At 43.2% G+C, this 22,342-nt stretch overlaps 1 protein-coding gene across 2 annotated transcripts in view; it reads right to left on the minus strand.

Moving 5' to 3' along the window:
- Positions 1 to 22,342, minus strand: part of tecrb (trans-2,3-enoyl-CoA reductase b) — a 101,884-nt gene that overhangs the window by 32,318 nt on the left and 47,224 nt on the right. For both annotated transcript variants that reach the window (XM_043694707.1, XM_043694706.1), the window contains 5 exons: positions 17,661 to 17,712; positions 10,514 to 10,558; positions 7,279 to 7,382; positions 4,794 to 4,909; positions 2,447 to 2,552 (listed from right to left, as the gene is read on the minus strand). In XM_043694707.1, coding sequence (XP_043550642.1) covers positions 2,447 to 2,552; positions 4,794 to 4,909; positions 7,279 to 7,382; positions 10,514 to 10,558; positions 17,661 to 17,712 — 423 coding nt within the window. The remainder of the gene's footprint in view (positions 1 to 2,446; positions 2,553 to 4,793; positions 4,910 to 7,278; positions 7,383 to 10,513; positions 10,559 to 17,660; positions 17,713 to 22,342) is intronic.

Raw genomic sequence — 22,342 nt, forward strand, 5'->3', positions numbered from 1 at the left:
TGAGATAAGCTTTTTCCCCCAGAGTGAAGGATTCAATAACGAGAGGTCACGCTTTCAAGGTGAAAGGTGAAAAGTTTAAGGGGGATACACGTGGCAAGTACTTTACAGAGGGTGGTCAGTGCCTCGAACACGTTGCCAGCAGTGGTAGTAGAGGCAGGCATGGTAGATTCATTTAAGTTGCGTGTGGACAGATGCATGAGTAGGTGGGGAGCAGAGGGTTACAGATCCTAAAACAGCAGAAGAGCTGCACAGATGGCAGTTGAATACGCATGAGTGAATGAATTGAAAACTAGTTTTTAACAGCAATTTCACTCTGTGAGAGATGGAAATTGGGGAAAAAAAAATCCTTTAATGAAAGACAAAAAGTAGATCACACTGGGAATAGTTTACCACTTGAAAAAAAGCCCAAAATTGGGGAGGGGAAGAAAGATGAAAGCCCTCAGGTGCTTTCACTGCAACACACAAAGTCACAGTGCTGGCGGTTTAAGAAAGGCACTTGGAAAAATGACTTGGTTAAAGAGGCTAAACAATGCAATTGGTTCAGGCGAGCACAAGCAAGCACGGGAGCAAGACAGTGCACGCACGGGCAAGACAGAGCGCGAGCGAGCGAGAGCGCGTGTGCGAGTACGCAAAATTGCTCTCACAGCCTCATCTATGTTTTAGAAAGAGCACCATCTAAATAACAATAGTACCAATGACATTCCTGATGAAGGGCTTTTGCCCGAAACGTCGATTTTCCTGCTCCTCGGATGCTGCCTGAATTGCTGTGCTCTTCCAGCACCACTGATCCAGAATCTGGTTTCCAGCATCTGCAGTCATTGTTTTTACCCCAATGACAGAGAAGGCAATCCAGACAGAAGAATCGATGGAGAAGGCACAGACCATTCCAGAAGACACATAACCTGGCTATACTTTTGAGAGACTAAATTCTATTCTTTTTAAAAATGCAAGTGGAACTTCTATTTATTGGAACAACATAACATTAGAATCTTGCTTTATTTGGAAACAGCTAGTAGTCAGTAGGGATCTATTTGGCTTGTTAATACTTTGGTTAATTTGTTCACTGTTAGAGTTAGATAAATAAATTGTTAACTGTTGATTCTAAAGCGAATGTCAGGAATTTATTTTATTTAACCTCTAGAAATTGCTGAAAAGCAGTTTTCACACTCTGAGTGTGAAAAGCTGAGTGGGAGGTGCTCCTCTCTGGGTGGTTTGGTTTTAGTTGCCAGAGTTTGCATAGGAAATTGAGGGGTAATCTAACTAAGGATTTTAGCAAAAAACAAAGAATTCAAGAAGATACATAACAAAAGAAACTAATTACACTGTCCCAAGTGTCCATAACAAGGCAGCATAACCTTATAAAATAAGAGCTTAGTCATGTTAGGAGCAAGATCAAAAAGGCCATTCAGCACACACAGTCTGCTCCACTGTGCAATGAGATTATGGACAATCTCAAAACCCACAATTCCACTTTCCTGCCTTTTCCCATAACCCTAGATTCCCTTCTTAATTAAAAAAAACAGTCTCACTCAACTTACTCTTAAGCATCCAGCCTTAGCAGCCCTCTGCAGTAAAGAATTCCACAGATATGGAAGCAGTTATTCACAAGAGCAGAAGTGTACTGCTGAGGTTGTATTAGGCTCTGGTCAGATCATCTTTGGAATATTCTGAGGAATTCTAGGACCCTAATGAAGGATGTGCTGGTGTTGGAGGGGCTCCACAGGAGGTTTATAAGGGCCTGTCATGAGGAGCGGTTGAGGACTCTGGGTCTGTACTCGATGGAGTTTAGAAGGATGAGATTGAAACTTACAGAATACTGAGAGGCCTGGATAGTGTGGACATGGAGAAGAGGTTTCTCCTACTAGCAGAAACTAGGACCTGAGGGCACAGCATTAGAATGAAGAGACACCTCTCTAGAAGGGAGATGAGGAGGAATTTCATCAGCCAGAGGATGGTGAATCCATGGAACTAGTTGCTGCAGAGTGTTGTGGAAGTCAAGTCTTGAGTGTATTTAAATCCAAGATAGATAGGTTCTTGACATGGAATTCAAGGTTTAGGGTTAAGGCTGGAGGAAGTGCTTGAGAAACATATCAGCCACCATCAAATGATGAAGCAGATTTGATGAGGTGACTGACCTAATTCTGCCTCCATATATTATGATCTATATGAGGGTGGAATTTACTGGAGCTCACTTACAGCTGTGAAGATTGAGACTGACTGAAACATCCAGAAAGAAAAACCTAAGATTTGAAGAGAAGACAGATAAAAGATAACTATAGTCTAATAAGGAGCAGCAGCAGGCTAGAGGAGCTGAATACTTCTTCCTTGTCAACGTACTGAGCTTGGGAGCACGGTGGGGCTGGTCTCTAACACAGCTGGACAAGTTAAGAGCTCTACACAGAAAAGGATAAAACTCCACAGATAATGACAGAGTAAACACTGTTACCTTGAAGATGTTTCGGAATGGCATGGTGCCATGGGAAAACCGATGAACAAACAGAGTCTCCAGCAGCCTCTTGATGTAGTGAAAGGAGTGGCAAATGCAGGCAAGGCTACAGGGAAGAATGAGACAGTGAGAGTAGTGTTAACCAGCACTTATAATATGGTGAGCATTATAAAATATAATGGAGTTACTGACCACATTAAGCAGTCTTTAAAAACTCCCTTCAACATCCAAGTGCAGTGCTCCATCCAGCTTTCCCAGATTCTACCCTATCCCATTAATAACTCAAAATCAAACCACATTACCTCTGCAAAAAGCATAGTGTCTAATTAGGGTTGGGTAATAAATGACATTAGTGACAATATCAGCACAGACACAGAATCAGGGAATGGTTACAACACAGCAGACCATTCCATCCATCACATCTGCAGCGAGTCCCACTTCCCAGCCTCCAACCCTCAGGCTTGCCATTCTCTTCTCTTCAGGTACTTAGCAAATTCCTGACTGGAAGCCACAACTGAACCTGGCCCCACGATATTCTCAATCGTTCATTACATTTCACCATAAGGGGAAGGACCATGACATGGCTGACACAACCTCAGATCTGAAGAGCGCCCTTCCACAGGCAGATGCAGATGTTCCTATGATATTGCTTAAAGAGCATGGGATTCTCCCATTCTCCCCTTAACCAGTGTCACCAGAAACATATTAATCAGTTGGCTTTGGGATCAACTCCAAAGTCCTCAGCCTCATGCAATCAGACAGCTCCATGGCCTGCCAACACCTAACACCAGTGCTTCTGTCAGGAATAAACCAGTATCTATTGAACAGTGGCCCAGTGAAGAATCCATCCTCTCTGAGAAAAATAGTACAGATGAGATGAACAAAATCATGTGTGGAGTTTGCACATTCTCCCCGTGCCTGCATGAGTTTCCTCCGGGTTCTCCGGTTTCCTCCCACAGTCCAAAAACGTGCAGGTTAGGTGAATTGGCCATGCTAAATTGCCCGTAGTGTTAGGTGAAGGGGTAAATGTAAGGGAATGGGTCTGGGTGGGTTGCGCTTCGGTGGGTCGGTGTGGACTTGTTTGGCCGAAGGGCCTGTTTCCACACTGTAAGTAATCTAATCTAATCTAATCAGTAAAATATAGAGCAGCACAGAGTAGATAGAAGGACAGAGAACCTACATCTCACCCCTTGAGTAGGTCAAACATTGAGGAAAACCGCTTGTTAAATTTTTGAAATGCGAGTATGACTACCAAGGCTGGCATTTATTGCTGACTGTTCTGAGGAAGGGTCACTGGACCCGAAACAACTCTGACTTCTCTCCACAGATGCTGTCAGACCTACTGAGATTTTCCAGCAATTGTTGTTTTTGTTTCTGGCATTTACATATCAAAAGGGAGTAGAGGTTTTGGAGAGAGAAAAGGTTTATCTGTATGTTACCGGGTTTGGAGGGTATTTGCTGTGAGGAGAGATTGGACAAACTCGGTTTTTTTTCTACAAGAATGTCAAAGGATGGAGCTGGGGGGACCTGACAGAAGTTTACAAAATTACAAATGATGTAGATATAATATTGATAGTTAGACTTTCACACAGGTTAGAAATGTCATTTACAAGTGGACATAAGTTTAAGGCAAAAGGGGGCAAATTTAAAGGAGATGTGAGAGGCAGATTTATTTTAAGAGAGTCGTAATTGCCTGGAATGCTTTGTCAGAGGTGGTTGTGGGGACGGATACAATTGCATAAGGCATTGACATTGGCATAGGCAGGGAATACAGGGATACAGACTGCATAAAGGCAAAAAGCTTTTAGATTAAAAAGGCATCATGTGTCAGCACCATTTTGTTTAGATTAGATTAGATTTCCTACAGTATGGAAACAGGCCATTTGGCGCAACAAGTCCACACCAACCCTCTGAAGAGTAACCAACCAGACCCATTCCCTTACCCTATATTTACCCCTGACTAATGCACCCAACACAATGGGCAATTTAGCTTGATCAATTCACCTGGCCTGCACATCTCTGGATTCTGGGAGGTAACCGGAGCACCCGGAGGAAATCCTCACATACAATCGACCGATGCGGGAATTGAACCCGGGTCCCTGGCACGATGAGGCAGCAGTGCTAACCACTGAGCCACTGTGCCACCCGTCTTGGCAGGCCAAAGGGCCTGTTACTGTGCTGCACCGTCCTATGTTCTTATTGCTCCTACCCCCTGCCACCATGCCCTCAAGATGGTGGTAGGAGCCTTCTTCCCAAGCTACTGTAGTCCACCTGGGTTTACAACTTGTAATTCTGGACCATCCGCAAAAAAGGAAATCTCCATGAGTCAAGACAACATTCAACTTACTGCACAACTGAATGGGGACTTGAGGTGAAAGCGTGCTTAGGGCCATAGATAAACGGCAGTCGGAAATAGAAGAGCAGGTAAATCAGCAGCGGTCCAGCATACTCAGTGAGAAACACCTGAGGGGTAAAAACAACAACATGCGTCACACACAGTACTTCAACACTTCCTTGTCTGGTGTGGATGCGTGGTAAACTGTTCACTTCCATTTAATTCTACATTCCCAACCTCTGGTAGCTGACCTGGGTGATTGCAGGAAAGATAGAGAGGATGGGAATAAAACCAGAGGAACTTTTAATGGATTCGTTTCTGGCCGAACAGCAGTGTCTTAGGTCCAAGGTGGACGCTGCCTGTCACTTGTCCACGATCGAGGACTTGTCCAGTGGCTCGCGCTCTGTGGACAGTACACATAATTAATGGCAGGAAGAGGAATTGGAGCGTTTGGTAGAACAATCAATTGTTGAACTTGCCAGGATTCCTTTAAGTTTTCTTTTAACAATTAACGATACCACTTCAAAGAGGCATAAAAGCACTGCCTCTGTTGTCTCTTACAACCAGCTACATTCATCGACTTTCTCCAGTTCTGACAAAAGGTTTCTGACCTGAAACCCTACTTGATCTTGCCTGCTGAGTATTTCCAGCACTCTGTTTGGAAAGCAATGGCTCATTTCTTTCTGCTAATTCAGATCTTCACTTGCAACTGCAGTCATTCTAGTGCTAATCCTGATGCACCAGAGAATTGCTGACACACACACATCCCCTCTCACTCTTGGTTCTGTCTAATTGCCATACAAAATTCCATAATGCATTTGCAAACCAAATTCCTTCAATAGGTCATCTTAAGAATAAGCATAATAGGTAGTTACACTGCAAACTTTGATGAAAAGTCTACCTTTAACACACAAGATTATAATTCCTAGCCTTCAGACATCAATGAGGTTGACTGTACTCCTCTCATGAAGCACACACAACATTTGTGTCAGCAACATTCATGCCTTCAAATCAGAAAGTCAGGGTTCATCTCCCAATCCCAGATGGAACATAATCCAGGCAGACACACCACTGGGAGCCCAGGGAGTGATGCAGATATCTGCTTTTTGGTCTTAAGTATGTTTCTCTCAAGTTTAGGCCATTATTTGGTTAGTGACAAAATCTGTCCAACGTGTATCTGAATCAAGGAGCCCAGGCAGGGATCATTTGGCCCATCAAACCTCTGCTACCTTTTCAAAGACAGCTACCTAAGTAGTCTTTGTCCCCTGCCCTTTCCCTATCGCTCTTCAATTGTTTCCGTTCCCAAAGTATTTATTCAGTTCTCTTTTGAAAGTTACTATTGAATTTGCTTCCACCTTCACCAGATGCATTTTCTAGCCTACTTTATGTTTAGAAAAGACTGGAAATGTATAACAGATCTAGCACGCCCTTCAGGAAACACAATCAATTGTGTGGTTTAGATGAAAGGACAGAGCAGTCAATTTTCATGCAAAAATACATGGCCTGTATTTTACTGTGCACAGGAGAGGCAATTGATAATGTGCCAGAATAAATGTTATAGGCATCCTACGTGCATTCCCATTAAAAAGAACTGCTGGTACACAGTTACTCATTATAGCAGAAATTAAAGTATTCAAGTTTTAATACATAAGTCTATCAGCAAAAATTGTGGACAAGATGTTCACGTGCAAAGGTTGCACTGTTAATGGTGGTGGCCCTTCAGTCTCTGCTGAGACGGACATTAAATATCCCATTGCACTAAACCAAAGGCAGCTCTTGCTACCCTGGAGAACATTCTTCCCTCAACGAGCACCAATGAAACAAAACTCACTCAACGTTCACCTCTGTGTGCATCACACTCCATTGTATCCAAACTGCTTTGAAAAGGAGAGGCAATAAACTTTAGAGTCTCTCTGGTACAGTGTGGTTTAAGGTTAGCAATGCTGTCTCCAAGTCGCATAGTTGCAGGTTTGAGCCCACTCCACAGACCTCAGGATAGAATAAAGACTGGCAATGCAATTCTGAGGGAGTGCTGCACTATTGTAGGGCCTGTCTTTAGACCGAAAATTGAACCAAAGCTCTGTCACAGGGAGGTGAAAGATCTCTTGACATTATTTCAAAGTGCAAAGGAGTTCCTCCCGGTGTCCCTCAACCAACATGGTGGAAACAAGTTAGCTGTTCATTATCACACTGCTGTTTATGGGAGGTTTCTGTGTGTAGTCTGGTGGTTGCTTTTGCTTCGAAAGTTCCTCATTGGGAGCAACGTAGTTGGGATGCTAGAGGTTGAGAATGTATAAATACAAATAATTTGGCAACCAAATAGGATTTAAGAGTTCAAATTATCTGAAAAAAAAAAAGGACACCTAAAATTAAAGGTGTACCCCAACACCATTCACGTATGGCAAGGGACCACTGAAGTTCAAAAGGCAAATATGCAAGGTTCGTACAGCAAACGGTTTCAACCATGACTGAAGTAGTGAGATCATTTAGAACTTACTGTAACCCATCCAATCTGAGCACCAAGGTCTTTGAAGTAAAGGGTGGCTGTGGTACCAACAGGGAGGTTCTGCAAAATTTCCTCATCCCGGAGTGACTTGCCCTCTGCAAAACACAAGAAAAACTTACAATGGCCTGAAGCAGAGAAAGGCAGTTCCTTCTTAATTCCCCACACACATCATCAGGAGTCTTTTCAGTAATTAAAATGGGTGGCACAGTGGCACAATGGTTCAATTCCCGCCTCAGGCAACTGTGTGTGTGGAGTTTGCACATTCTCCCCGTGTCTGCATGGGTTTCCTCCGGGTGCTCCGGTTTCCTCCCACAGTCACAAAAAAAAATGTGCAGGTCAGGTGAATTGGCCATGCTAAATTGTCCATAATGTTAGGGGAATGTAGAGGAATGGGTCCGGGTGGGTTGTTCTTCGGACTTGTTGGGCTGAAAGGCCTGTTTCCACATTGTAAGTAATCTAAAACCCGAAAGAAGGACCTTAATCAGATGGACCAATGGGCCACTCAAATGGAGTTTAATTTAGATAAATGTGAGGTCTTGCATTTTAGAAAGGCAAATCAGGGAAGGACTTAATGGTAGGACCCTGGGGAGTGTTACCGAACACACAGACCTAGGGGTGCAGGCGCACAGTACCTTGAAAGTGTAGTTGAAGGTAGACAGGGTAGATTAGATTAGATTAGATTAAGGAACGAAGGCACACTTGCCTTTACTGGTCAGTGTATTAAGTGAAGGAGTTGGGAGGTCATGTTGCAACAGAACATTGGCGAGGCCACATTTAGAATACTGCATACAGTTCTAGTCTCCCTGCTATAGGCAAAATGTTGTTAAACCTCAAAGGGTTCAGAAAAGATTTACAATGCAATTGCTGGATTTGAAGGGTTCGACCTTAAGGGAGAGGCTGAATAGGCTGGAGCTATTTTCCCTGAAGCGTCAGAGGTTGAGAGGTGACCATATGGTGACTTATAAAATCATCAGGGCGTGAATAGGGTAAATAGACAAGGTAATTTTCACAGGGCAGGAGAGTCCAAAACTAGAGGGCAAGGGTTTAAGGTGAGAGGGGGAAGCTTTAAAAAGGACCCAAGGGTCAAGTTTTTCACACAGAAGGTGGAACGTGTATGGAACGGTTGCCAGAGGAAACTGGTGGAGGCTGGCACAATTACAACATTCAAAAGGCATCTGGATGGGTATATGAATCAAAAGGGTTGAGAATGGTATGAGTCAAATGCTGGCAAATGGGACTAGGATAGCTGGTCAGCATGGATGGGTTGCAGCAAAGGGTCTGTCCCAGTGTTATACATCTCTAACTGTGGATGCTGAAAAACAGAAATTGGTGTAAAAATTCAGCTGACCTCGCAACATCTGTGGAGAGAAATCAGAGTTAATGTTTCGGGTCAACTGACTCTTCTTCAGAACTGATGTCTTTGCAGTTCCGCTCTTCAATTAGATCCCAGCTGATTTATATGTTGCCTCATAGAATCACAGAATCCGTACAGTTTAGAAGCAGGCCATTCCACCCAAAAAGTCCACATTAACCTATCAAAAAGCATCCCAGCCAGACCTAGCCTCCTACCTTATCCATGTAAATCTGCATTTCCCATGGCAAGCATATAGCTCCCTAGATACTAAGGACAATTAGGATGTCCAATCCACCTAACGTGTATATCTTTGAACTGCTGGAGGAAACCAGAACTATCAGAGGAGACTCACACAGACATGGGCAGAATGTGCAAACTCCACAGACACAGTCACCTGAGGGTGAAATCTAACCGGGATCGCTGGTGCTGTGAGGCAGCAGTGTTAACTGCTGTGCTGCCCAAGCCTTTGTTCAGTATCCATAAATGCCCTCACACACAATACTAACCTCAGTCTTGAAACTTTTAATTCACCTCCATTTTAGGGGAGTCAGAGTTCCAGATTTCCACTACACCCTGCATATGAAGTCCTTCCTGACATACTTCTGATGAGCCAGCACTAATTTTAAGAGGATGCTCCTTTGTCTGAACCACTTACCAATGTAGGGCATTTGACACCCCCTAGCCTCTTCACTTATTTAAAAAAATTGTGGCTGATGATTAGATTAGATTCTCTACAGTGTGGAAACAGACAATTTGGCCCAACAAGTCCAAACCGACCTTCTGAAGTGTAACCCTCCCAGACCCATTCTCCTATATTTATCCCTGACTAATGCACCTAACACGATGGGCAATTTAGCATAACCAATTCGCTTGACCTACACATCTTTGGACTGTGGGAGGAAACTGGAGCACCTAGAGGAAACCCATGCAGACACAGGGAGAATGTACAAACTCCACACAGACAGTTGCCCGAGACAAGAATTGAACCCGGTCTCCGGTGCTGTGAGGCATCAGTGCTAATCACTGAGCCACCATGTCGCCCATGTGATCTGACGGTGACCTCAATTTCACTTTCCTATTTGCATCCTGCCTCTCCATACCCGCTCCTCTCATAATCTTTGATGTCTGTCTGTCTGTCTATCTATCTATGGCTTACAAATATTCAATGACCTAACCAACATTGTTTTCTGGACAGAGAATTCCACAGATTCACGACCCTCAGGAAAAAAAATGTTTTCCTCATCACCATCTTAAATGGGAGAACTCTTATTTTTCAACTGTATCATCTACTTCAAATCTCTTCCACAAAGAAACATCTTTCCAGTATCCACCTCTCTTTCCTATTCATCTTAACCACATGGTAGAATCTGTGCTGCATCCTCTTACAGAAGTGCTCCCATTTGAAAATAAGAGCTGTACCGCACAAAACAACATACCACAAACAAAACACTAACATGCCAGCGCTGGGCAACAGGCAAGCATTTACTGCAGTGATTTTATTGGAGTCAGTTGGGTGAATGAAAACTGTGGAAATCTGTGGGCACAGAAAAAAAGATTCCAAACCCCAACAAAGTGAAGAGGAGTTCATTTGACAGACGAAGTAAGTGTGTGGGAAACCCACAAGACTTGGGAAGAGGTGGCACAGAGCTGAAAATGTGTTGCTGGAAAGGCGCAGCAGGTCAGGCAGCATCCAAGGAGCAGGAGAATCGACGTTTCAGGCATGAGCCCTTCTTCAGGAAGAGGTGGCACAGCCAAGGTAAAGGGATAATATTATCGGAGTGGAACCACACACCAATGGTATCGGGGCATTAGGGCAGACAAAGTCCAATGAGTAGAGGTCCCACCCAAAGGTGGAATCGATTTATCACTTACTTGGATCCAGCCTAATGGATTGCCTGGCAGGATACCACCGAGTATCTGAAACAGAAAAGTCAAGTACATTAACACTCATCCCCGCAGAGTATAGGATCATATCCTAACTGTAAATAGGAACAATGTGAATACTGAAGAATCATTATACATTTAAAACATCCACATTTAAATTAAATACTTATAGGTTGGTCCAGAGGAAGTTCACAAGAATGATCCCAGGAAGGAAAGGCTTAACATATGAGGAATATTTGAGGACTCTGGGTCTATATCCGATGGAGTTCAGAAGGATCAGGATACCTACAGAATACTGAAAGGCCTGGATACAGTGGACATTGGAAAAGTGTTTCCATTGGCAGGAGAGACTAGGACCCGAGAGCACAGCCTTAGAGTAAAGGGAAGTCCCTTTAGAATGGAGATGAGGAGAAACTTCTTCAGCCAGAGAGTGGTGAATTCATTGCCACAGAAGGCTGGAGGCAACCAGGTCATTGAGTATATTTAACACAGAGATAGATAGGTTTGTGATTGTTAAGGGGATCAAAAGGTATGTGCAGAAGGTGGGAGAATGGGGTTCAGAAACTGAATGGATGGGCTGAATGGCCTAATTTCTGCTCCGATGTCTTATGGTCAAAGTTAAAACATAATGACCATGACCTATTCACATTTGCCTTTAGATTCCTTCATGGATGCATGTGTTGCTGAGACACAGGAGATTTTCTTCCCTAATATTTGCAAGGTCATCATTACTAACAGTAACTTTCAGTAGCAGAATGATTACTCAGTTGCATGCAAGTTCCACCAGCTATTGTGGGTTTTTTTTTGAACCAAGTCTCCAGAAAATTCCACTTTGACACATCTAACCATCTCCCCAGTTGCTACTCCAAAGTTGCCAGTCACAATGATGTAAGCACTCTGTTTATTTCTGGGAGAAACAGCAAACAATTTTCAGGAAATTTGCTCCATCTCTCTGCAATTTATTTGACTTGTGTTGAGTTTTTTTCTGATCATAGCAACAAATCTTACGAATCCTATTGAAACCAGGGTGGTGAGAGGGGTTGCAATGTATGTGTAAGGGATAGCTGAAAGAACATAAGGATAAAGCAGTTGGATCTGCGATGTAGGCCAGGCAAGGCTCATAACACCATTCACCAGCTGAGCTGTTAGAAGAAAGGGTTTGGGTAACTCACACGAAGAAAAAGGTGTTCATCAGAAACCGAACAAGACCAACCATATAAAAACTATGATTGATATCCCTAACGCAGGTTAGAGACTCAAAATTCTGCAAAGTGTAACCTACCTCCTGACTCCCCAGTGACTACCATTTAAGACACAAGGCATGATGGAATAATTTCCATTTGTCTGGATGAGTGCAACTTCAACATCATGAAAGAAGCTTGACACTATCCTGGAAAAAGCAGAGTTGGTTGGCATCACATCCACCACTTTCAACTCTCTCTTTCATCTCTCAACCTTCACAAGTGCACACATACAGCTACAAGATGAACTGCAGTAATTCGTCAAGGCACCTAAGACTGTATATCTGCTAAACCCATGACCACTTCTATCTAGAAGGATGCAGGCAGATGCATGGAAACACCACCACCTGCACATTCCCATCCAAATCATGTGCCTTGAATCTATATAGCCACTGGATCAAAATCCTGTGATTCCCCGCATACCACATGGACTGCAGCAGTTCAAGGTAACAGGTCTGTTTTCCAGGGCAATTAGGAATGGTCAACAAATAATGCCATATCCTTTGAATAAATTTAATAAAAATGCTTACGGAAGTGAAGTGTTTATAGGAAAGACCATCTCTCCCAAAAAGGTCAGACTTGCTTTTGACCCTCAGTGGTAGAATAAGTAGCCCATCAAGTCTACTCTGCCATTCAATTAGAAAATGGTTGATCTGATAATTCTCAACTCCACTTTCCTGCCTTTTCGCCATAATCCTTGATTCCCTTACTGATTAAAAAAATCAATTAGCCTTGAATGTGCTGAGCGACCTAGCCTCAAAGCACTGTGAAGCATTCCACAGACTCCCATTCAAGAGAAGAATTTCCTGTCTTAAACTGGCCATCCCTTATTCTGAGATTATGCTTTCCAGTCCTGAACTCTCTCAGCATCTACCCTGTTAAGCAGCCTAAATTGTACATGGTTCGACACCCAAAAATCCCCAAGTCATTCTGTAAAATTCACTTACTGGGCGACCAATCAGGAAACGTTATGTCCATGATTGGAGTATATGATGATACCATGGTTTTAAGATATATTTTGTCCTGGTTTCATTTAGAGAGAGATTGGGAGACAGGTGTCATGCAGTTTATGAGAAGATAAACAATTTGTGAAGCCTTGGGTTTTCTTAAAAAGCATTGGAACATTAGAAGCAGCCTGACTGGGTGTGGTCAAGGTGCCAACTATAGAACCAGAGATTTTAGGTTTAGCTTTCAACAGAAGCTGCTGGGGTTGTGAGAAGCTACCACATTTCGCTTTGCTACAACTGAAAACTGGAGTTCTCTCTCTCAGGACTGTCTTTTGATGTTCTTTCTTCCTGGATTGGACAACTATTTGTTTAATTTGCCTTTTGGCAAAGGTTCATTGAGATACTGCTATATTAGAACAGTTACGGTTCAGTAGCAAAATAATCTAATATTCTGTTAAGTTTTCCAATAGAGTTAAGTTATTCCAAGTTCCTCTTTCTTTTGTTGTATGTAATGTAGTGTTTGAATAAATTGTGTTTTGCTCAATGTTGAGTAGTTTGACCAATCGAATTGCATCTGAAAGGAAGCATGTCATACTGACCTTTAAAATAAAAAAAAAAGTTAGGGTCTAAGCCACCTTAAAATATTTTGAGGGGTCTGATCTGGTCCATAACAATTAGAAGAAAATGGTGAGAAGTTACTCCTCCAATCACAGGCTAGTTTTCTTCTATACTTATTGCTGCTCGGTTCCTCAGAGAGCCTATAGCAGCAAACACAGGAGACAAACTGCCTGTGAATGCAGCGTACAGTTATGTAAGTAAATGATAGCAGTGAGGGTGTTCCAGGACTGCTACTTGCTAAGGCTGGAAGTGTACACACTAAGAGAAGACCGAGTGGTAATTGTGGAGGGGAGGAGCTTACACAAGTGTCAAGGGTGGGGGTGAGATGGGGAAAAAGTGGTAAGGAGGAAGTTGTAAGCTGGGTATGGACGAAAGTGGGAGTTGCAAGATGAGAGTGAAGGAGAAAGGGCTGCAAGAGGGTTGTGGTAGGACAAGGGGGCTATGGAGGCTCAACAGAGACAGAATAGTTTTAAACCGGTCAACAAAGGAAATCCCAGTTACTTGGGGTCTGAAAAAAAGACTTTAATTCAGTTAACCAGAGACATTAGAGGAACAAAATAAAATTGTTACTATGATAAACCTGTTTTAAAATAAAAGGTTCAATCTCAACTGCACTATTGTACCAAGTTCTAAGTAATCACTTTAGGATGGAAATGAATGCATTAGTGGGATTGATTCCAGGCCAGAGAAACTTCACCTTAGACTGGAGAAGCTGGGATTTTTCTTCCTGGAGATATTTAAAATAAAGAAGGGTCTTGACAGAGAAGATAGGCAGCTGTTCTTATTTGAAGGATCAATAACAAGGGGGCATAATTTTAAGGCATTAGACAGGAGGTATACATGGGATTTAAGGAAAAACATATTCACCCAGAGGGGGAATTTGGAATGCACTGACTGGAAGGGTAGTTGAGGCGCAGAACTTTGCAATCTTTAAAAAACACTTAGATGAGCACTCGAAATGTCAAAACATTCAAGGATATGGGCTGAGTGCTGAAAACTGGGACTATCATAGATTAGATTAGAATTCCCTACAGTGTGGAAACAGGCCCTTCAGCCCAACCAGTCCACACCAACCCTCCAGAGAGTAACCCACCCAGACCCATTTCCCTCCGACTAATGCATCTAACACTATGGGCAATTTAGCATGGCCAATTCACCTAACCCGCACATCTTTGGACTGTGGGATGAAACCAGAGCACCTGGAGGAAACCCACGCAGACAAGGGGAGAATGTGCAAACTCCACACAGACAGTTGCCAGAGGCTGGAATTGAACCTGGGACCCTGGTGCTGTGAAGCAGTAGTGCTAACCACTGAGCCACTGTGCCGTGATTTTTGTCATTGCAGACTTGATGGGCCTTTTCTGTACTATATGATTCTATAAGGGAATGAACTCCTTTCAAACTAATGTAGAATCATTATTTTAAAGGAAGTTTGGAGCTAGTACACACTTGGGAAAAGATGTCGAGGATCCTACTATATTGAACTGTGTTAATGGTTATATTTAAATTTAATTTTTAAAAATTGATTCTCAAGAATGTGGGTATCACTAGCCTCCATTTACTGCCCAACCCTAATTTTACAGGGGGCAGTTAAGTGTCAACCACACTGCTTTGGGTCTGGAGTCACATGTAGGCCAGACCAGGTAAGGATGGCAGTTTCCTTCCCTAAAGGACATTAGTGAACCAGATGGGTGTTTCTGACAATCAACGGATTCATGGACATCAGTAAACTCTTAATTCCAGATTTTCACTGAATTCAAATTCCTGAACATTACTGAGACTATCTTTATAATCCAAATTTATTTATTGATTTTTGCCATGGTAGGATTTAAACCTGGGTCCCCAGAACATTACCTGGATCTCTTGATTAATAGTGATAATACCACTAGAGCATCGCCTCCCATATAAAGGAGAGTTACTATTTACTTAAACTAGTAGTACCTGTCTGGTTAAAATATTTGAGTTTTCTGCATATGTGACAGAAATATATTAGCTGTGACCTCACCAGTCAACAGAAGGTGTGCTTGGGGTGATGGTTTTTTTTTAAATGTAGAAGTACGTCAGTCATTTCGAAAAATACTTCTATTGTTAACTTATGCTGTCTTATACCAATGTAAATACTATGATACATAGGAAATTAATTTTCTTACACTGTGGCTTAAATGGAGAGTGATTATTGTTGCAGATCTTGATGAATTCTTTGAATTATGAGAGCTCAAATACCCTGTATGTCAACACAAATGTGGAAGCTTTGACCAAATTGGCTAATAAATGGTTAGTGAGAATGAATAAGTAGCTCCCAAAAATAGAAAGTCCCTCAAGAGAATTTCAAAGAGGAGTTCTGGTTCATACTGAAGGATGAGGGATGCCTCTATCACAAACTTAGCTGGAAATTATTTTCTGCCCTGTGGCACCTAAATTTCATGCTTAAGTCATCCCAGACCCTCCAGTCCCAAGCCAAACATAAACTAAACTGGTTCCAACTGCCTGCTCCTGGCCCATATCCCTCCAACATCTTTCCTATTCAGGTACTTATCCAAATGTCTTTTAAACGTTGCAATTGTGCCCACATCCAGTACTTCCTCTAAGTTCATTCCATGCGCGAACCACCTGTGTGTGAAAAATTTGTCCCCGTGTCTTTTTTAAAATCTCTCCCCTATCACCTTAAAATGAGCCCCTTAGTTTTGAAATCCCCCATCCTGCCATTAACCTTATCTATACCCCTTATGATTTTATAAACCTCTATAATGGTCACTCCTCAACCTCCTATGTTCCAGTGAAAAAAGTCCCAGCAGTTCTTTATAAGTCAAACCTTCCGTGCCCAGTAATATCTTGGTAAATTGCTGTTCTGAGACAGTAAGCCATTCCTGTTGGCCTGGACCATTCACCCCTTTGAAATGGGAGGGTTTGCCAAGATTCTAACTCTCAACTGTCCCCCAGTAAAAGCAGAAAGTGTGCCCATTCGTACAAATGGCTACACTTAACTCAGCCAATTTGATTGGTTAAAGTCAGGGTGCAACCCACCCCAAAGGAATGACCAGAATTAGAGATGTTGTATGGTGGTATTGGCCCTTCAGTAGTAATATGAGTCTGGGATAATGCTTGGGTTAACTACGGTTCAAATCCCATCAAAGCAAAGTGAATGAATACATTTTAGAATAAAAAAATCTAGTCTCAGTAATACTGACAGTGAACCGTCATCAACTGTTGTTTTAATATAAAAACAATCTGGTTCACTAATATCCTTTATGGAAGGAAAACTGCTGTCCTTACTTGGTCTGGCTTACTAATGACTCCAGACTCCATTCAAATATGATTGGCTCTTAATCAGCCTCGGAAATGGCCCTAGCAAGTCATTCAATTCAAGAGTCAATTAGAGATAGGCAATAAATTCTGACCTTGCCAGTGACACCCACATCTCATGAAAGGATTTATAAAAATTGCAATCACTATCTAATAGCATCCATCAAATGGTCACCCAAGCGTTGTCCTGGAGATTAGATTAGATTCCCTACAGTGTGGAAACAGGCCCTTCGGCCCAACAAGTCCACACCAACCCTCCAAAGAGTAACCCATCTAGTCCCATTTCCCTCTGACTAATGCACCTAACACTATGGACAATTCATCCAACCTGCAACATCTTTGTGGCTGTGGGAGCAAACCACAGCACCGAGAGGAAACCCATGCAGACACGGGGAGAATGTGCAAACTCCACACAGACAGTCTGCCCAAGGCTGGAATTGAACCCTGGTGCTGTGGGGCTGCAGTGCTAACCACTGAGCCACCGTGCCGCCCCGTGCTCATTACTTATAAAACTATACCTCAAATGAACAGTCCAGTCCACCAGACAAGCCAACCTTCCATCTATTAACTGCCAATTTGTTGTCACAGAAAGGTAGCCAACATCAAAGACCCCTCCCACCCTGGTTATAATCTCTTCCAAATTCTTCCGTCATACAGAAGATACAAAGGCTTAAACACATGTACCAACATGTTCAAGGACAGCTTCTTCCCGTGCTGTTACTAGATTTCTGAATGGACCTCTCAAATTTCAGACCTAATGTTGTTCTTGCTCTTTGTGCACCTGCTTTGCAGCTACAGCTTTTATTCCTCACTCTATTCTATCACCCTAGGATCTTTATACGGTATGATCTGCCTGCACTGCATGGAAAACAAAAATATTTCCCTGTACCTAGGTACATGTGACAATAATAAATCAAACCAAAGAAGTGAAGAAAGTGTCTAATGGCATGGACCAAAACAAAAGCAGAAATAATTTCTCCAAGACTTTGGATAGCCTCATCATTACCAGTTTGGCTGCATACTTACGGTTCTTGTGGAACATAACCTTGATCTCTCCAATTGTCGCATTTGGCTCCACCTGTTTTTATAAAGATAGACAGCCCAGAGTTAGGGCAAAACAAAAAATCCACAATTAAAACTTGGCTTCCACACTAACAGACACACTTCAGAGTCTGTGATGTACTTGTTGAACTAAATTAGGTCAGGTGCTTCAGATCAGACTTTTGAATGTCAGTTACTTGACCATGGGAAATATCACAACTGCCCCTGTACTTCTCAAAAATCGGCACTTTCCAGCAGGTGTCAGTCTTGACCAGAAAGCTTTTTCGACCTCATGAAATCTCCAAGACTCCTAGAGTCGAAATACACAGCCAACATTCACCCCTACATCCCTACAAGTTAACTCAGTACAGGTAAGGCCTCAAACCCCACTTCCAAATATGACATTGACTAACACCATGATCAACAACGCAGGCAACATTGGTGCTCAGGGGTATGAATCCAATCCAGCTCTGGCTGTGAGAGCTGGAAGTGTGGACCAGAACCCAAAAAGATAGGAGCTATGTTAGAATGAATAACTTGATGCAATAAGATCAAGTCTTCAACCATCACACCATCAATCTTCATATCAGTATGAATCATGCATCAAGGGAGTTCACTTTAGAGGCTGGCACAGATGCAGGAACATACTTGTAAGGAGAGAGGTGCAAAACAAACTCTGCTTCTGCCAGTATCTCCTCCCAAGCACTGAGCATGTGCACAGCAACCAACACCAAATGAATGCTGAACCCATGAAATCAGACCAGCATCTTGGCAAAGAGAATACATAGACACGGTTTGGAATATTGACAATTAAACAGGCCAACATTTATCCCTCAAACAAAACCCCCAATGGGTCATTTCACCATTGCTGCATTGATGTTGGTGGTAGTTTGCTAATGGACAAACTAACTGGCATGCACCCACATTACAACAGTATGACAATATCAATAAGAGCAACCATCACACAGTCCTTGTGGAGATGAAGACCTGCCTTCACAGTGAGAATAACCTCCATCATGTTGTGTGGCACTACCACCACGCTAAATTTGAACAGATCGAGCAACTCAAGACTGGATATCCATGAGGTGCAGAATTATACTCCAACACAATCTGTAACCTCATGGCTCAGCACATCCCCCACTCAACTTTTACAATCAAGCCAGGGGATCAACCCTGGTTCAATGGAAAGTGCAGGAGCAGCACCAGGTATACCTGAAGATGTATTGTCAACCTGGTAAAACCACCAAGCAGGACTACTTGCATGCCAAACAGCATAAGCAGCAAGTGATTGACAGAGCTAAGCGATCCCACAACCAATGCATTAGATCTAAGCTCTGCAGTACTGCCACACCAGTCATGAATGGCGTTGGATGATTAAACAACTCACTGGAGGTGAAGGCTCCCATCCTCAACGATGGAAGAGCCCAGCACATCAGTGCAAAAGATAAGGCTGAAGTTTTCGCAGTAATCTTCAGCCAGAAGTGCTGACTGGATGATCCATTTCGGCCTCTTCCAGTGGTCCCCAGCATTACAGATAGCAATCTTCAGCCAATTCGACTCACTCCATGTGTTATCAAGAAACGATTGGAGGCACTGGATACTGCAAAGACTATGGGTCCTGACAACATTCTAGCAATAGTACTGAAGACTTGCACTCCAGAACTTGCCACTCCCCTGGCCAAGCCATTCTGGTCTAGTTACAATACTGGTATCTACCTGACAATGTGAAAAATTGCCCAAATATGTCCCGTACATAAAAAGCAGGACAAACCCAACTCGGCCAGTTACTGCCCCATCAGACTACTCTCGATCATCAGTAAAATGATGGAAGGTGTCATCAACAGTGCCATCAACAGCACCTGCTCAGCAACAACCTGCTCAATGATAGGTTCTGTCTGGGACACTCAGCTCCTGACCTCATTACAGCCTTGGTTCAAACACGGACAAAAGAGCTGAATTCCAGAGGTGAGGCAAGAGTGACAGCCCTTGACATCAAGGCTGCATTTGATCAAATGAAGCATCAAGGAGCCCTAGCAAAACTGAAATCAGCAGGTATCAGAGGGCAAACTCGCATACCTAACACATAGGAAGGTGTTGCTGGAGGTCAGTCATCTCAGCTCCATCACCGCAGGAGTTCCTTAGGGTGATGTCCTAGGCTAAATATGTATTGCTGGAAAAGCGCAGCAGGTCAGGCAGCATCCAAGGAGCAGGAGAATCAACGTTTTGGGCATGAGCCCTTCTTCAGGAATCCTAGTTGGGCCCAACAAGTCCACACTGACCCTCCGAACAGCAACCCACCCAGACCGATTCCCATACATTTACCCCTTCACCTAACACTATGGGCAATTTAGCATGGCCAATTCATCTAACCTGCACATTTTTGGACTGTGGGAGGAAACCGGAGCACCCGGAGGAAACCCACGCAGACACGGGGAGAACGTGCAAACTCCACACAGACAGTACCTAACACATAAGGAAGGTGTGCTGGAGGTCAGTAATCTCAGCTCCATCACTGCAGGAGTTCCTTAGGGTAATGTCCTAGGCTGAAAATGTGTTGCTGGAAAAGCGCAGCAGGTCAGGCAGCATCCAAGGAGCAGGAAAATCAACGTTTCGGGCATGAGCCCTTCTTCAGGAATCCTAGTTGGGCCCAACAAGTCCACACTGATCCTCCGAACAGCAACCCACCCAGACCCATTCCCACACATTTACCCCTTCACCTAACACTACGGGCAATTTAGCATGGCCAATTCACCTAACCTGCACATTTTTGGACTGTGGGAGGAAACCGGAGCACCCGGAGGAAACCCACGCAGACACGGGAAGAACGTGCAAACTCCACACAGACAGTTGCCCAAGGCGGGAATTGAACCCAGATCTCTGGCTCTGTGAGGCAGCAGTGCTAACCACTGTGCCATCATGCCACCCACACAAATGCTAGGCTATGACTATCACCAACAAGAGACAATCTAATCAACCCCCCCCATCTTTACATTCAATGATGTTACCATCACTGAAATCACGTACTATCAATATTCTAGAAGTTATCATTGATCAGAAACTTAACTGGAGTCACCACAGTGACTACAAACGCAGGTCAGCGTAGAAACATGCTATCCAGCCCAACAAGTGTACACCGACCCTCTGAAGAGAATCCCACCCAGATCCTTTCCCTATAACCCTTCATCATTCCCATGGCTAATGTACCTAACCTACACATCTCTGAACACTAACTCACATCCTGACTCCTGAAAGCCTGTACACCATCTACAAGGCACAAGTCAGAAGACTCCCCACTTGCCTGGATGAATGTAGTCCCAAAACTCAAGTAGTATGACACCATCCAGGATAAAGCAGACATCCAGGGCAGCAGATATATGGGAACACCACCACCTGCAAGCTCCCCTCTAAGCCACTCACCATCCTGACTTGGAAATATATTGCAATTCCTTCACTGAGTCAACCCACAGCAGCTCATCACCACCTTCAGGTCAGCCCAGCAGTGCCCACATTCCACAAAAACAAATAAATAACTGCTTTAAAAAGGACTTCCATTCAGGTGAAGTACTGTGGAGTATCTGATCGGTGTCAAATGTAGTAACTAAGGGGTAGAGCATATTCTCCTTCATTGAATACCTGCCCCAATTTGGGAAAAGTGCTCAAGTGCTGAGTGTACTTAATGTTTCAGAGCAAAGAACACAACCCAACTCACCTTTGGCTGCTGTGTTTTAAGAAAAATCCAAAGAGATTCTACAAAAACATTAAGGGGAAAAAAGAGTAACTTGGGAGAGAATTGGATCCCTTAAATATCAACAAGACCATCTATGTTTAGAAGCACAGAAAATGGGGTGATACTAAACCAGTATTTCACATCAGCACTTACTGTGGAGGAGGACATAGAAGCTAGAGAACTTGGGGAAATAAATAATGATATCTTGAAAAGTGTCCCTATTATAGCACAGGAGGTGCTAGACATCTTAAAATGCACAAAGGTGGATAAATCCCCGGGACTTGACCATAGATTCATACAGTATAGAAAAGGCCCTTCAGCATCAAGTCTGCACCAACAATAACTACCAATTGTCCCATATCCTTGAATGTCATCCAAATATCTTTTAAAAGTTGTAAGGTTTCTGGCCTCTACTGCCTTCCCAGTCAGTGCATTCCAGATTCCTACCACCTGCTGATTGAATACGTTTCTCCCCCCCCTCAAATCCCCTCAGAATCTCCTCCTTACCTAAAACTATGCCTTCTTGTGATTAACCCCTTAATCAAGGGGAACAGCTGTGGTGTGACCAACACTCTGTACAACCCGAACATGATCTCCTTGCTCTTATACTCTGCCACATCTGATGAAAGCAATTGACCCACATGTCTTTGTACTAACGTGTGCTGCAATTTCAGGGTTCTGTGAATAATCTCTTCAAGATCCCTCTGTTCCTGTAGGCCACCCAGTTTTCTACCATTCACTAAATTCTCCCTCATCTTGTTTCATCTTCCAAAGTGGATGATGCTGTACTATCAGGGTTAAATACCATCTGACCAACCCAACTATATCTTCCTGTAACCTATAACCATCTTCTTCACTATTAACTACTCTACCAATCTTGGTGTTGACTGCAAATTTGCTTAACATTCCCCCCACATTTTCACCTTTATCATTTTTATAT

This window comes from Chiloscyllium plagiosum, chromosome 8 (genome assembly GCF_004010195.1).
Source record: "Chiloscyllium plagiosum isolate BGI_BamShark_2017 chromosome 8, ASM401019v2, whole genome shotgun sequence".
Classification (NCBI taxonomy): Eukaryota; Metazoa; Chordata; class Chondrichthyes; order Orectolobiformes; family Hemiscylliidae; genus Chiloscyllium; species Chiloscyllium plagiosum.